We start from the raw sequence: 15,026 nt of genomic DNA, 5'->3' as shown, positions 1-15,026 counted from the left end.
AGGGTCTGGGGTGGGGTGGAAATAATGGAGGAAACTACCCAGGGTGAGCAGGCTGGGTGCCTCCCTTGTGTTGGTCAGTGGCTGGAGTTCAGGATAACACAGGGTTCAGGTTGATAGAGGCAATGGCTCAGGGTTAGGAGAAAGGGTTGTAAATTTAGTGGGCTCCATCTTGGGCACTAGCCTGCGAAGTAACCAGGACACCTTCAAGGAGAGATGTCTCAGAAAGGTCGTGTCCGTTATTAAGGACCTCCAGCACCCAGAGCATGCCCTTCTCTCACTGTTACCATCAGTAGGAGGTACAGAAGCCTGAAGATGCACACTCAGTGGTTCAGAAACAGCTTCTTCCCCTCTGGCATCTGATTCCTAAATGGACATTGAGCCTGTGAACACGACCTCACTTTTTAAAAATACATTATTTCTGTTTTTGCACAATTTTTAATTCATTCAATGTATGTATACTGTAACTGATTTACTTATTTATTATTACTATTTTGTTACTTTGTCGTCTATTATGTATTGTATTAAACTGCTGCTGCCAAGTTCACAAATTTCACAATACATGCTGGTGATAATAAACCTGATTCTGATTCTGATTCTGAAAGCAACAGATCAGAGGTCAAAGGCCAGCCCCTAGGTCAGAGCTGCGATTCACACACACCTGAGGGCCAGGTTCACTGATATTTCTTCAGTTATCAAATGTGCTGACCACGCTGAGTGTCAGACACATAAATATTGAGAGGACATGATGCTTCTCACAGTCCATGAGTTATTCGTGAGGGGTTGCTACACTGGACACAGCCCCACAGCAGAGGCACCACCCTTGACTGTGGTCCTTCCCCACTGAGCTTTTGCAGTGTCTGCACCGAGCTTCAGTGCACCCCCAAGCTCGTCCTTCTCAACACTGGACACCAAGAGACTCTAGTGCACAGTGATATCTAGTGTCTGTGAACCCTGGGCATAGAGATACACACCATGTAGACACACATAGGGGCCTGAAAGTGAAGCACACAACAAGAGAGAACCCTGGTCTGGAATGGCTGGTGTGTAGAGAGAAACAGGAAGCTTACCAGAATCACGAAACAGACCGGGCCCTGGAAACTCCAGTTAAACCCCGACTCGTGCTTCAGCCAACAGCTGTGAAGATGGAAGAGTTTAATCACTGGGTGGCAGTCAGTTTGTGAATTACATTGAGAACGTCAGCGGATCTACATTGCAGGAAATTGGCAGCCAATCTCTGCATGGCAAGATCCCAAACAATATCAGTGCGCTGATGACCAATCAATGCCATTGGTTAAGGGATGTTGGCTTGAATGTGGGGGAAAACAGGCTGTGCTCTTCTTGGATATAATTTTGTTTGATAAGTTCTGACCATCTGAAACCACAGACAGGACTGTGATATCTCCTCCAATGACAGCACCAGCGACAATGTGACTCCCCTTCAGCTCTGCACTGGAACTCAATCTCTGTCCAGAGAGTTGGACGTCTGTCATTAAACTGGGAGGATGGATCCACTTAGCACAGGATGGACTTGAGAAGGATGGGAAGGGGCACCACCCCGTCTCCCTCCCTGCCTCACATGCAGAGACTAGGGTTGATAGTGACCAAGTCCAACAGCATCAGGCAGCTTGTATTTCAACAGGAGCCTTCTTTGCCTCTCTCATTGTGGTCAATCCCAGAAGAAGTTGAGGGAATGATTGGCCATTAGCCTATCAACTCTGCAATGTTTTGTGAGACTAGGATCTCAGCCAAACTCACTTTTGCATGTCCTTGGATAGAAATCAGTGGGATATTAGGTCACTGCAAACTCTCCCCTTTGATCACAGGTCAACAGGCTGCCGAGGTGGGTGGACACTTGTTGGATCAAGGTGTAAAGAGCTGTGGACCTAGATTGGGGAAATGTGTTCCAGTCAGGTCTGTATCACGGTCCCGATCGATAATTCCCTATCTTGCTCCTAACTACCTTTGATTGTGCCATGGTTCAACCATTACTTTCCCAGTTGCTTCTAATTCTCTCTGATGATGGCACACTTGGTTTCCATCAAGACCTGCAGCATAAGAACCCTGGTGTTACAAACACTAGTTGCCAGATCGTTGGTTTTGCCTGTGTGGTGATTAACATTTCCCGACCGCTTAGAACCGTGTGTTACAAGTTTTGCTCCAGTTTCAGGGTTTACCTATGAAACCCCATCTCTCTGTGTCAAGGCTCCCTGTCAAGGTCCCTCCTGTTAGCTGTCCAATTTTCACTTCCGCATAAGCATCCTAACTCAGTCTCCATGCCTGTGTCCTGCGCTTGGGTTTGCTTCATTCGCTCATTGCAACAGAATGATCTGGTCGCAATGGACCTGTGCAGGCTTGAAAACCTTGCAACAAGCCTTCGCCAGCCAGTGCTCCCTACTGGGTCTGCACGATCGACTTCTCCGGGATGTCATGGAGAAACTCCATTCCTTGTCAGCTAACGTAACAGAGATCAGTGACCAGGTGGACCATGTATCCACTAATTTTACTCCATCCGCTCCTGGAACTTTGTCTAGCCAGCCCAGACAGCCTGTATTGGCAACCCCCTACGCTTCAGCAACACCCCTGCCCAGAGAGCCTCACGTACCTGAACCAGAGCACTACGCTGGAGATTTGGGAAAGTGCCAGGCCGTCCAATGCTTCTTGGTATCTGACCAGCAGTCATCCACATACTCCCGGGATAAGTCAAAGACAGCTTATATCATGGGGTTGTTGCGGGAAGTGCCTTAGCGCGGGTTACAGCTGCCTGGGATAATCAGCTGGGTATCTGCTCATCTTTCCCCACCTTTATCACAGAGATGAGAAAGATCTTTGACCACCCTGTCCATGGAAAAGATGTCGCTACACATTTACTCACTCTCTGTCAGCCCTCATCTATGGAATGCTCTGCATCAGAAGGCAGTGGAGGCCAATTCTCTGGATGCTTTCAAGAAAGAGTTAGATAGAGCTCTTAAAGATAGCGGAGTCAAGGATATGGGGAGAAGGTAGGAACTGGGTACTGATTGTGGATGATCAGCCATGATCACATTGAATGGCGGTGCTGGCTCGAGGGTGGAATGGCCTACTCCTGCACCTATTGTCTATTGCCTCATGCAGTGTTTCTGAATATTCCGTGGAGTTCCGGACGTTAGCGGCTGACTCGGGGTGGAACAGTGAGGCACTCCGAGGGGTATGTCAGAATGGTCTCAGTGACAAGATGAATTGGTGGCAAGAGATGACACAACAGCCTAGATTCCTTGATCTCCCTAGCCACCAGGTTGGACTATCATCTTTGAGAATGCCATAGGGAAAGATCTGGTCGTCCACCACCCTTGGCCACTCCACGGCACTCTTCACCGTCTCCCACCAGCACGAGCCTCTCTTCTCCTCCTGCTCCTTGAATAGCTCCCAGACTGGCCGTTTCCACCGCCCCGGGAGAGGAACCCATGCAGCTGGGATGGAACCGTCTTTCTCCCACAGGGCGACTCCGGAGATTGAGAGCGGGGGTGTGTCTCTATTGCGGCCATTCCGGCCACTTCCGAGCTACCTGTTCCCTTTGGCCGAAAGGGAAGGCTCACCAGTAGAAAGGGGGACCCTGGTGAGCCAGACAATATTCCCTTCCATCCCCCGAACCTGGATGCAGGTCCCAGCTACATTACGTTACAACCAACAATCGCTGCCTTCGTCAGTTCTAGTGGACTCCGGCACTGAGGGAAACTTTTTGGATGAAGGCTCAGCTTCCCAGGCCGGAATTCCTCGGGACCTATTGAGTGCCCCTCTGGAGGCCCGGGCACTGGACAGTGGACTTCAGGCCCGAGTCACACACTGCACAACATTCCTGTCTCTTATTCTCTCCGGGAGTCATCAGGAGGAGGTATGATTTAACTTAATTTCCTCTCTTCAAGCTCCTATAGTCCTTGGGTAATCCTGGTTAAGCCGCCATAATCCCCATCTTGACTGGTCCACCGGGAAGATAGCCAACTGGAGTCTGTTCTGTCACTCCACTTGTTTACAATCGTCCCTGTCCCCTATGAAAGTCACCATGACCTCACCTGCCTCTAAAACCTCCAACTTATCCAAGGAGCAAACACGAGGAAATCTGCAGATGCTGGAAATTCAAACAACAGCACACACAAAATGCTGGTGGAACACAGCAGGCCAGGCAGCATCTATAGTGAGAAGCGCTGTCGACGTTTTGGGCCGAGACCCTTTGTCAGGACACTTATCCAACTTATCCAAGGTTCCAGCAGAGTATCACGACCTGGGCGAAGTGTTTATTAAACAACAGGCTCTTTCCCTGCCTCCACACTGACCTTACAATTGCTCAATTGACCTTCTCCCCGGAGCCCCTCTACTCACTGGTTGGCTGTATAACTTGTCCCAGCCAGAAAGGGAAGCCATGGAGGCTCACCTATATGACTCTCTCGTGGCGGGCATTTTCCAAGCCTCATCATCCCCTGTAGGTGCAGGTTTCTTCTTTGTGGGGAAGAAAGATGATTCACTGTGTCTGCACCTGTAGCATCATCATAAAGAATTAGTATCCACTGCCCCTTATCAACTCTGCTTTCAAACCACTTCACGGAGCCACCATCTTCTCCAAGTTGGACCTACAAAGTGCCTACCATCTGGTCAGGATAAGGGAGGGAAATGAGTGGAAAACAGCTTTTTACACCCCTCTTGGTCACTTTGAATACCTGGTCATGCCATTCGGTCTCACCAATGCCCCCGCTATCTTCCAAGCCCTGATAAGCAATGTCCTTAGGGACTTTATTAACTGTTTCATTTTTATTTATTTGGTTGACATCTTAATCTTCTCCCGCAGTCTTCAGGAACACACCCACCATGTCTGTTAGGTTCTACAGAGGCTTTGGGAGAACAAACTATTCGTTAAGGCTGAGAAATGCGAGTTTCATGTCCCCTCTGTCAGTTTCCTGGGGTACATCATCGAGAGCGGGTAAGTGAGGGCGGATCCCGAAAAGATCCGGGCGGTGGCGGAGCAGCCAAAACCCATGACACTCAAGCAACTCCAGCGATTTCTGGGATTCCCAAACTTCTATCATCGCTTCATCAGGGATTACAGCCGGGTTGCAACGACCCTTACTCGACTCACCTTGCCTACGACCCCTTTTCACTGGGACCCTGAAGTGGACTCAGCCTTCTTGGAGCTGGAGAAGCGATTCACCTCCGGTCCCGTCCTGGTCCAAACTGACCCCTCTCACCAATTCATTGTGGAAGTCGATGCCTCCGACTCTGGGGTGGGAGCGGTCCTCATCCAACATTCTGGCCCCTGACCAAAAACTCCTTCCCTGCGCCTTCTTCTCTCACCGGCTGTACCCCGCCGAATGGAACTACTGTCACGTACCCCGTGACCAGGTTAAAGAACCGGCAGAAACGGAAAACACTTTGGATTCTGGTATTGCTAGTAACAAATAGTGTTTATTAGTAAACTAAGCAATATAGTACTATAAAATGCAAATATATGAAACAGGTTAGCAATGATATATACAGAAGTGTGGAAATAGGAACCAAAACCAGGCTCTTTCAAGCCTAGGGGTAAATGGATGGAGTCTTACGATGGTGAAGAGTTCAGTTCGAGGTAGTTGTTTGAGGAGGAGGGGGGGAGGGGGAGAGAGAGGAGGAGTGGAGGAGAGAGAGAGGGGGAGAGAGAGGGGGGAGAGAAAGTGAGCGAGAGAGAGAGCGAGAGAGAGAGAGAGATGATGCTGTTGCTGTCGTTCTTCCTGCTGTCTTCCGAAGTCCTGTTATGGTCACCGACTGTGACCACCCTACATATGACCGTTCTTCAGTGGTGGACCTGTCACCCAGGCGAGGGTGAACACACAAACAGCTCCCCCACCAGTCGCACCTTCGCACACTATGAGCCACTGATCAATTTTCCTGGATCGATCTTCCAAAACCCCACATTCACATGGGTGCACAACACTCTTTCAGTGTCCCGTGGTGAGTCTGTCTGTGTAACAGTGGATCTGCCTTTTATCTCCACATGCTGGACACCAGCTGTCCATCAACCAGCTCCGCCCTGCCGTCTCTGCAGGAATCTTAACAAGCAGGCAAAGTGTCCTTGGAGAAAGGTAAATAATCAGCAGAGGAACCATAACATTAAATCTTGTCTCGCTCTCTCTCATTTGCACTGGATGCCTACCTCCTCTCTCTCTTAATAGCAGCACAGTTCATGGGGGTCAATCCTGGACCCCGTTTCAAGCTCAGTTTGCCCATCACACTACAATGTAGGGAACCGGGTGTTACTGGCCGTCGGACTTGATTTGGAGGAGTGGAGGCACCGGCTGGAGGGAACAGAATATCTGTTTATTCGCTGGACAGATCACAAGAACCTCGCATACATTCAAACCACCGAATGCCTGAATTCCTGCCAGGCCCATTGGGCATTATCTTTTGGCTGTTTCAGATTCACACTCACCTATCATCCTGGTTCCAAGAACAGGAAGCCCAATGCTCTCTCCCATCAATATGTCTCCAAGGAGGACCTTTCCAACCCCGAGACCATCCTTTCACCATCCTGTGTAGTGGCTGCCCTCATCTGGGAGACCGAATCCACAGTCAAAGAGGCCCAACAGACTCAGCCGGACCCAGGCAATGGACCCTCCAGTCACCTCTTTGTGCCTGATTCTGTTTGGACTCATTTTCTCCAGCGGGGGCACACTTCTCATTTCGCCTGCCATCCCGGAATCGATCGGACTCTGTCCCTTCTGAAGAGACATTTCTGGTGGGCCTCCATGGACGCTGACACCCATTCCTTCGTCTCTGCCTGTTCTGTTTATGCCCATGGAAAAGCGTCCCACCGACCACCTGCTGGGTTGCTTCATCCCCTACCTGTCCCTAACCACCCTTGGTCTCACTGGATTTTGTTACTGGACTACCCTCTTCACAAGGGAACACTGCCATGCTCACCGTGGTGGACTGCTTCTCCAAAGCTGTGCATTTTATAACTCTTCCCAAAGTCCCTACAGCCCGTGAGACAGCCGACCTCCTTGTTCAATATGTCTTCCATCTTCATGGAATTCCCACTGACCTTATTTCTGACTGGCGCCCCCAATGCATCTCTCAAGGTTGGAGATCCTTTTGTCAAGCCCTTGGAGCCTCAGTAAACCTGTCTTCCAGCTTCCATCCATAAACAAATGGTCAAACAGAACGAGCTAACCAGGATTTGGAAGCAGCACTGCGCTGCATAACTGCCAACATCCCGTCATCCTGGAGCGCCCATCTTGCCCGGGTCGAGTACGCCTACAACTCCCTGGTCAGCACCACCACCGAAATGTCTCCATTCGAATGCTGCCTCGGTTACCAACCCCCTCTGTTTCCTGCATATTCAAGATTCAAGATTCAAAAACTTTTTTGTCATTCTAACGATACATCAGCTCTGCAGGGCAGAATGAGACAGCATTTCCCAGGAGGAGTGCAATCATAACATAACAAACGCAACACTAAATAATAAGCACAACAATAAATAGTAAAGCGCAACAGCCACATGTCGGTCAAGATCAAGTTATAAGTGTCCAGTGCAAGTTAACAGTGTCCAAAGCAGAGTCAGGTAGAGCAGCTATTTAGCAGTCCGACTGCCTGTGGGAGGAAGCTGTTTAGTAGCCTTGTGGTTTTAGTTTTGATGCTCCTATAACATTTACCTGATGGCAGAAGAACAAACAGTTCATGGAGAGGGTGTGAGGGGTCTTTAATGATGTACCGTGTCTTCTGGAGGCATCAACTCTGAAAGAGGTCTTGGACAGAAGGTAGGGAGACCCCAATAACCTTCTCTGCTCCCCTAACCACCCTCTGCAAGGCTTTTTTGTGGGCAGCACTGCAGCTGGAGTACCAGATTGCGATGCAAAAGGTCAGCACACTCTCAACCACTCCTCTGTAGAATGTAGTTAAGATGTTAGTGGGGAGTGATGCTTGTTTAAGCTTCCTCAGAAAGTGCAATCTCTGCTGGGCCCATTTCACAATCCCAGTGGTGTTCCTGGACCAGGTGAGATTGTCCGAGATCTGCACCCCAAGGAACTTGATGTTTTCCACTCTCTCCACTGTGGAGCCGTTGATGCTGAGGGGTGTGTGCTCAGGCTGAGACCGTCTGATACCGACGATCATCTCCTTGGTTTTGGTGACATTAAGCATCAAGTTGTCACTGCACCAGCTCTCTAGGTGTTTGATCTCCTCCCTGTACATTGTTTCATCATTTTTGCTGATGAGCCCCACCACTGTGAACTAATCAGCAAATTTAATGATCAGGTTCTCCTTGAATCTGGCTGCACAGTCATGTGTTAGCAGTGTAAACAGCAATGGGCTAAGCACACAGCCTTTTGGGGATCCAGTGCTCAGTGTGATGGAGTCAGAGATGTTCCTGCCCACATGGACTGACTGTGGTCTCTCTGTCAAGAAAATCAGAATCCAGCGACACATGGCAGGGAAGTCATATGAAGATGACATCGCTGTGCCTTCAGTTCAGGCCCATCTCCGTTGGTGCTGCAAGATCTGGAAGGATACACGCTCGACACTGCTCCACTCAGCCGACTGCAACCGAAGGATTGCCGATCACCATCGGATTCCTGCACCTGATTATCGGCCTGGGCAGAAGGTTTGGCTCTCTTCTAAAGACATCCCCCTCAAGAATGGACCCAAGAAACTCACCCCTCACTTCCTGGGACCACTCGAGATTGAGAGTGTCATCAACCCCTCAGTGGTCAGACTCAAACTGCCCAGATCCGAATTGAAACCTGTATCTGTCAACCATTTTTGCCCTCCTGCCGAACCCCTCCACCCACCCGGATCATTGATGACCACCCAGCATACACCATCTTGCTCCTATCTTGCTCCTAATTTCCTTTGATTGTGCCACAGTTCCAACCGTTAACTTGCTTCTAATTCTCTCTAATGCCGGTACACCTGGTTTCCATCAAGACCTGCAGCATAAGAACCCGGGCGTTACAACCACTAGTCACCAGATTGTTGGTTCTGCTTGTGTGGTGATTAACGTTTCCCGGCCGCTTAGAATCGTGTGTTCTAAGTTTTGCTCCAGTTTCAGGGATTAGCTATGAAACCCCATCTCTCTGCACCAAGGTTCCGTGTCAAGGTCCCTCCTGTTAGCTGTCCAATGTTCACTTCCGCATAAGCATCCTAACTCAGTCTCTGTGCCTGTGTCCTGCACTTGGGTTCACTTCATTCGCTCATTGCAACAGGTTAATTGGTGGATGCATTGAGATGCCAAATGGTCTCCTCCTGTTGCTCTTATGATTCCTAAGATTCTCCTCCGGCCTATAGACAATGTCGGACCCCTCAGTGGCTCAGCAGCTGAGGTCAGTTGGGACAGGAGCTGTCAACGTGTGAAGTCAAACCCTCCCCAGTCTCCGGGAATATCTCAGACACGATCCATACTAACCCTCGCAAATGTTTTCCTTTTTACAAGTTTCACAGCAGCTTCCTACACCTCTCCATGCAATCACCACTTGGGGAATATTTAACACAGTATTGTCAAGGTTTCTGATGAAGGATATCGGGTGAATTGTATGCTTTGTTCTCAGAGCTGGTACAGGACTCAGCTCACGTCCTGTGTGAGGGCAATGGTGCAGCCAATTGCGCCGCTGCCTCCAGGACCCGGGACAATCCTGACCTCGGTTGTTGTCCAAGTGGAGTTTGCATGTTCTCTCCATCACCACGTCAGGATTTCTCCGAGAGCTTCGGTTGGATCCCAAATCCCAACAGTGTGTTATTGACAGTAACTTGCCCCTTGTTGTGGGTGGGTGGAGAAAGCATCAAAGGGGAGTGGATGGGAATGTATGGGAGGATAAGATGCAGGGGTAGAGGGAGATAGGGAGAGGGGCAATGGGACTGATGGGCTAAATCCACAGGAAACCAGCATGGACCAGATAGAATGAAAGGCTCTTTCTGCATCATAGTCGGTTGTATCACTCTATCACATTTCCTTATCGTTTAATACTCACTCGGTCTCTGTTCCATAGCCTCCAGGGTTTACTGCCGCTGAGATAATGACGATCACAGCAGGAACAGCATAAGCAGAAACGTACAGGTATCTTGGTTTGATGATATGTGTGCGAGTGTAATTGGTGACTGTCAGGTGTCTGGACATGATGAAAAGCTGCAAACTGTCCAGGAACATCCAGACGAAGACAGCAAGGAAGAGGTAATGCAGACACCCAGCAATCAGGGCGCACGCAACCTAAAGAAAGAGGCAACACAGTGGATAGTGAGCAGCTTGGGGCAAAAGCAGAGGGCAGTCAGAGACAGGGACGCAGGCAGGAACATGCAGAGACACATAGACGGTTATAGACAAGTGGAAAGAAACAGAGAGAGATAACCACAGCTAAAGACATTCACACGGACACAGAATAAAACACACGGCATCAGAAACGGACTGATAACCTTTTCCAGCTCCCTCTTACCTCTTCTCCTCACCTGCCTATTATCTCCTCCGGTTCCCATCCTTCCCTTTCTCCCCTGCTCCACGTTCCTGTCTGATCAGATTCCTTTTCCTTCAGCCCTTTAACTTTTTCACCTATCACCTCCCAGCTGCTGCATTCGTACCCACCCCCACCACCCACACTCCTTCCCCTTCTCCTCATCTCACCTATCACCTGCCAGCTTGTATTCCTTCCCCTCTCCTCTCCCTCTGATTCTGACTTCTGCCACCTTCCTTTCCAATCCTGATGGTCTCAGCCCGAAATCTCAACTGTTTATTCCCTCCATAGATGCTGCCTGACCCACTGAGTTTCTCCAGTGTTTTGTGTGTGTAACTCAGAGATACTAACACAGAGACACGGAAATAAACCAGTACACCAACACATGTACACAATGGAAGAGAGAATGTGCAAACATATAAAGAACACGGTGGGGATACACACCAAAGATATATTAATGAGTAGTAATTCAGTGATACAATTAGAATAATACACAAAGGAGATGGAGGAACTCCAAGGGTCAGTAGGTATCTATGAAGGGACACGGACATTAGACGTTTCACATTACCTGACCTCCTCTGTTCCTCCAGCTCCTTTGTGATTTGCTCCAGGTTTCCAGTGTTTACAAACTCTTGTGAGTCCATAAACTTAGAACAACTTTGGTACTTTTTACAAAATATCTTGTTGCAGCTCCAGATCTGCAAAGTGTGCTGATGTCACTCATTCTCCAGTGACTGGGAAACTCAGTGACACGGTTAATCCACTGCACCCCAGGGTGAATGTGAATGGGGAGGTTTGGAGTGTCCCATGAGGTCATTGGGCAGGAGAGCAGAGAGAGGGAAAGGGCAACGTTCTGTGGTGACAGGACCGTGGGGAAGGGGTGGGTCTCCAATGCTTGGAGGCTTTGGCCACCATTGCAATGAGGATCTGATTAAAGGGATGGCACACTGGTCATGATGGGCCAATGGAAGGAGAGGACACCAGAGGAGAGTGGTGGGAGAGCAGGAACTGAGATCCCACCACTCCCACGTTAAGTCTTGCTTTGCCGCAGAATTTGACTAACTGCACATTCAGAAGACATCTGAGAATTAGAGGTGGTAATTTGGGTTTCTTACCGGCTGTTTAATCCACATTCCGATCAGAAAAATGAACTGTGCCAGGAAGAGGGTGATACTCAGGTGCTTGTGGAGATTGGTGTTAGCATTCTGGATGGATTTGCAGTTGACAAATACGGCGATGGAGGCAGCGAGGCAGAGCAGGGAGATGATGAGGCCGATGTAGGTGATCACCTCCAAGTGCCAGTCATCAATCTGCAAGCACAAAGTGGGGAACCACGCTCAGGAATCGGCTGTGATAGAGTCTCCAGGGACAGCATTAGACATGGTGAACACTGGTGGTACAAAGCAATTGCACTCACCACTACACTACAATGTCATCCACATCTGATACCGCAGTGTATCCCTGGCACAACTAATAAAGGCAGGAACGCTACAGTGCCACCCATAACTAATACCGTACCATAACCTTGGCACGTCTAACAAAGGTAGGAGCAATAATTGATCTGCTGGAGGAACTCAGCGGGTCGAGCAGCGTCTGTGGGAGGAAAGGAACTGCCGGTGTTTTGGTTTGAAACCCTGAATCAGAACCAGAACATCAACTCAGTCCTGATTCGGGGTTCAGAACTGAAATTTGACAATTCCTTTCCCCCTGCAGATGCTGCTCGACCTGATAAGTTCCTCCAGCAGATTGTTTGTTGTTCCTCAGTCCAGTGTCGGTGCTCCCTCGAGTATCTGTAATAAGGGTAGGACTTACAGCATGAATGGTGAGGACCTGGTGTGTGGAGGAACAGTGTGTACAAGTCAATGTATTCCCAAAGGTGGAAATAAAGTTCGCTAAGGCAGTAAAGAAGGCACGGGTTAATTCCCTGTATTAGTCAGGCAACAAAATGTAAGTGAGGTACAGGCAGGAAATGCAAAACTTTAAGCAACATTGTGTAGACCACAGCTAGGGTACCGCTGAGTGAGCTGCTGGACTTGTTCTCTGAAACTGAGGCTACGTAATTTCCTGAGAAATGGTGACAGAGGGACTCCTCCTCTTACAAGCCTCCTGCCAACATTTGGCGGTTATCGTGTCTCCCTCCGCACTGTGGGAAAGTGTCATGAAAAATATCAGTGGAGAGGGTGAAGAGAAGTCCTGGCTCACTGAACCTATCCTCTTAAGACATGCTTTCCAATCTGATAAATCCCCCCTAAATCTTCCACATCATTCCTATAGTGAGGCAAACAGAACTGAACACAGTGCTCCGAGAGCAATCTAACCCACAGTTATATCGAGTTGGAATATTTCTTTGTGGTTCTTGAACTCACCCACTCCCCCCCCCCATCTGACTAAGGAAGGCCACCACACCATATGCCTTCTGAACCATCCTTTTGACTTGCATGGATCAGTGTTTTGTTTTCCTTGCAGCAGAGGGTGCTGATGGAGCACAGAGTGAATAGATACTGGGAAAATCTACACCATAGCAGAAGTGTCGAAATGCAGTCACAGAGGTTGAGCAGACGGGGTAAGGATTTTGAAGGGATTTGTGGAAGGATTGTTTTCACCCATTGGGACACACTGCCTTGAGGGGGTGGCAGAGGCAGGTGCATCACCACATTTCAGCGACATCTAGACAAGGATTTGTATCACCAGTATATAGAAAGCTACAGAACAAATTTTAATGCAGGTGACCCTCGATGATCAGCATGGAGAATGTGGGCTGAAGGGTCTGTTTCTGTGTTTGTGTCTCTCTCACACTGACTCTCCTCATTCACCCTTTTCATCTGACTACAGATTTTTCTGTTGAATAATTTCTTACCTCAGTCTGAACTGGAGCCATTAAAACAGCAAAGCTTGTCAGATGGTTACACTGGCAGATTACATGGGTCTGATTGGAATGGATCCGTTCACAACCATCAGATAACCAGACACTTCTCTCTTTGGTATTACTCCAATAGACACATTCTGGCTCTTCGCCATCTTCCTTTTCCTGTTTCCAGATAGGAACATATTCTTTCAACCATTTTTGAAAATATTCCAATGACAACTTAAATCTTCACAGCCACCGGACAGGAGACACTGGTTAGAAACAGAGCGAAGCTCCACCTACATTGTCCCATCAAACTTGCGAAGTGCAGGGCAATAAAATTAGAAAAGATTACCTTTATTTGCCACATGAACATCAAACCTTTGAAACATACAGTGAAATGCATTATTTGTGTCAATGACCAACACAGTCTTTGATGAACCCCATGTGGTCACAAAGAGAAAGAACAAGCTCCTCACAGACACTGGCAGGAATTGAGCCCCTGTTTTATTGCTGGCACTGTAAAGTGTTATGTCAACCACTCTGCTACTGTGCAAACTCGATGGCTGAATGGGTAATTACAATGCAGTAATGGGTATTTTCCTTTCAATGAAATGGTGGTTGTATTTTGTAACCATTTACTCAATAACCTGAGTCTCATGATGTGCCTCATGACCAGTCTCTAAACATTCCCCCATCTCTCTCAGGTGAGGGATCTTCACTTCCTCTATCAGGCCCCATTGTACTGTCCCTGAGTAATGGTGACTGGAAAGGCCACCATAAACTGACCTGAAATGGCCCAAACCCAGTTTCCATGGAAATGTTATAGCTAAACCCAGGATCTGCACCTGTTCAGCTTCCCATTTTGCATTTTAGCAGGAAGTTTATCTACAATTGGGGAACATTACAGATTGTAACCACAAACCTGGTTCAGCTTCAGAGTCAAATTGAACTTTTCCTTCAGATTAGAGCTGATATCCTTGTTGCTGATGGTGGCGGCTATCACCTTGGAGTTTAATGACACATTGTTCTGAGATGGACGGCCGCCTTTAATCTCTTGGTTCAGCAGAGATTCCAAGTCTTTGAATACAATTAAGGAAAAGGCCTGAAACTCTGTGGAGATAATAGATCAGCCTTTGGTGAATGTGGAGAGACATCACTGAAACACTCCAGCAACTGGATATAAAGGCAGGTCAACACAAAACACACACATTTCAGTAGCGCTTTGAAAGTCTATTAAAATCAGCTCTCAATGGGGATGGACAAGGAGATCATCATGTGGGCTGCTTTATCATGGATGGTGTTAAGTTAATTTATGTTGGTTAAGCTATACTCTTCCAGGTAAATGGGAGTCTACCACATTCCTGACCTGTGTCTTGTGGATGGTTCAAAATCTGGAGATCCACAGAAAATGGTGTCTTTCTGGGAAAGGAGATAAGACCATAAGACCATGGATCAGAATTAGGCCATTCAGCCCATCGGGTTTGATCCACCATTCCATTATGGCTGATTTATTATCCCTCTCAACCCCATTCTCCTTCCTTCTTCCCTTAAACTTTGATGCCTTGGTAACCAGAATCAGAACCAGATTTAATATCATTGGCTTAAGTTGTGAAATTTGTTTCTTAGGGCATTAGTGCATTGCAACGCATAATAATAATAATAATAATAATAATAATAATAAACCTTTAAATTACACTAAGTAGTATTCATAGAGAAAATTAAATTACATAAGTAACGTGCAA

General features: G+C 48.1%; 1 protein-coding gene across 1 annotated transcript in view; it reads right to left on the bottom strand.

The window, feature by feature from the left end:
• LOC132406385 (adhesion G protein-coupled receptor E2-like) overlaps window positions 1-15,026 on the bottom strand; it is an 81,954-nt gene that overhangs the window by 9,315 nt on the left and 57,613 nt on the right. The window contains exons 13-17 of the mRNA XM_059991988.1: window positions 14,207-14,394; window positions 13,294-13,464; window positions 11,552-11,746; window positions 9,963-10,198; window positions 1,068-1,134 (exon numbers count right to left, since the gene is read on the bottom strand). Coding sequence (XP_059847971.1) covers window positions 1,068-1,134; window positions 9,963-10,198; window positions 11,552-11,746; window positions 13,294-13,464; window positions 14,207-14,394 — 857 coding nt within the window. The remainder of the gene's footprint in view (window positions 1-1,067; window positions 1,135-9,962; window positions 10,199-11,551; window positions 11,747-13,293; window positions 13,465-14,206; window positions 14,395-15,026) is intronic.

The sequence above is a fragment of the Hypanus sabinus genome, chromosome 16, assembly GCF_030144855.1.
Source record: "Hypanus sabinus isolate sHypSab1 chromosome 16, sHypSab1.hap1, whole genome shotgun sequence".
NCBI lineage: Eukaryota > Metazoa > Chordata > Chondrichthyes > Myliobatiformes > Dasyatidae > Hypanus > Hypanus sabinus.
Note: the sequence above shows the minus strand (reverse complement) of the source record. Positions and strands in the feature narration are given on the sequence as shown.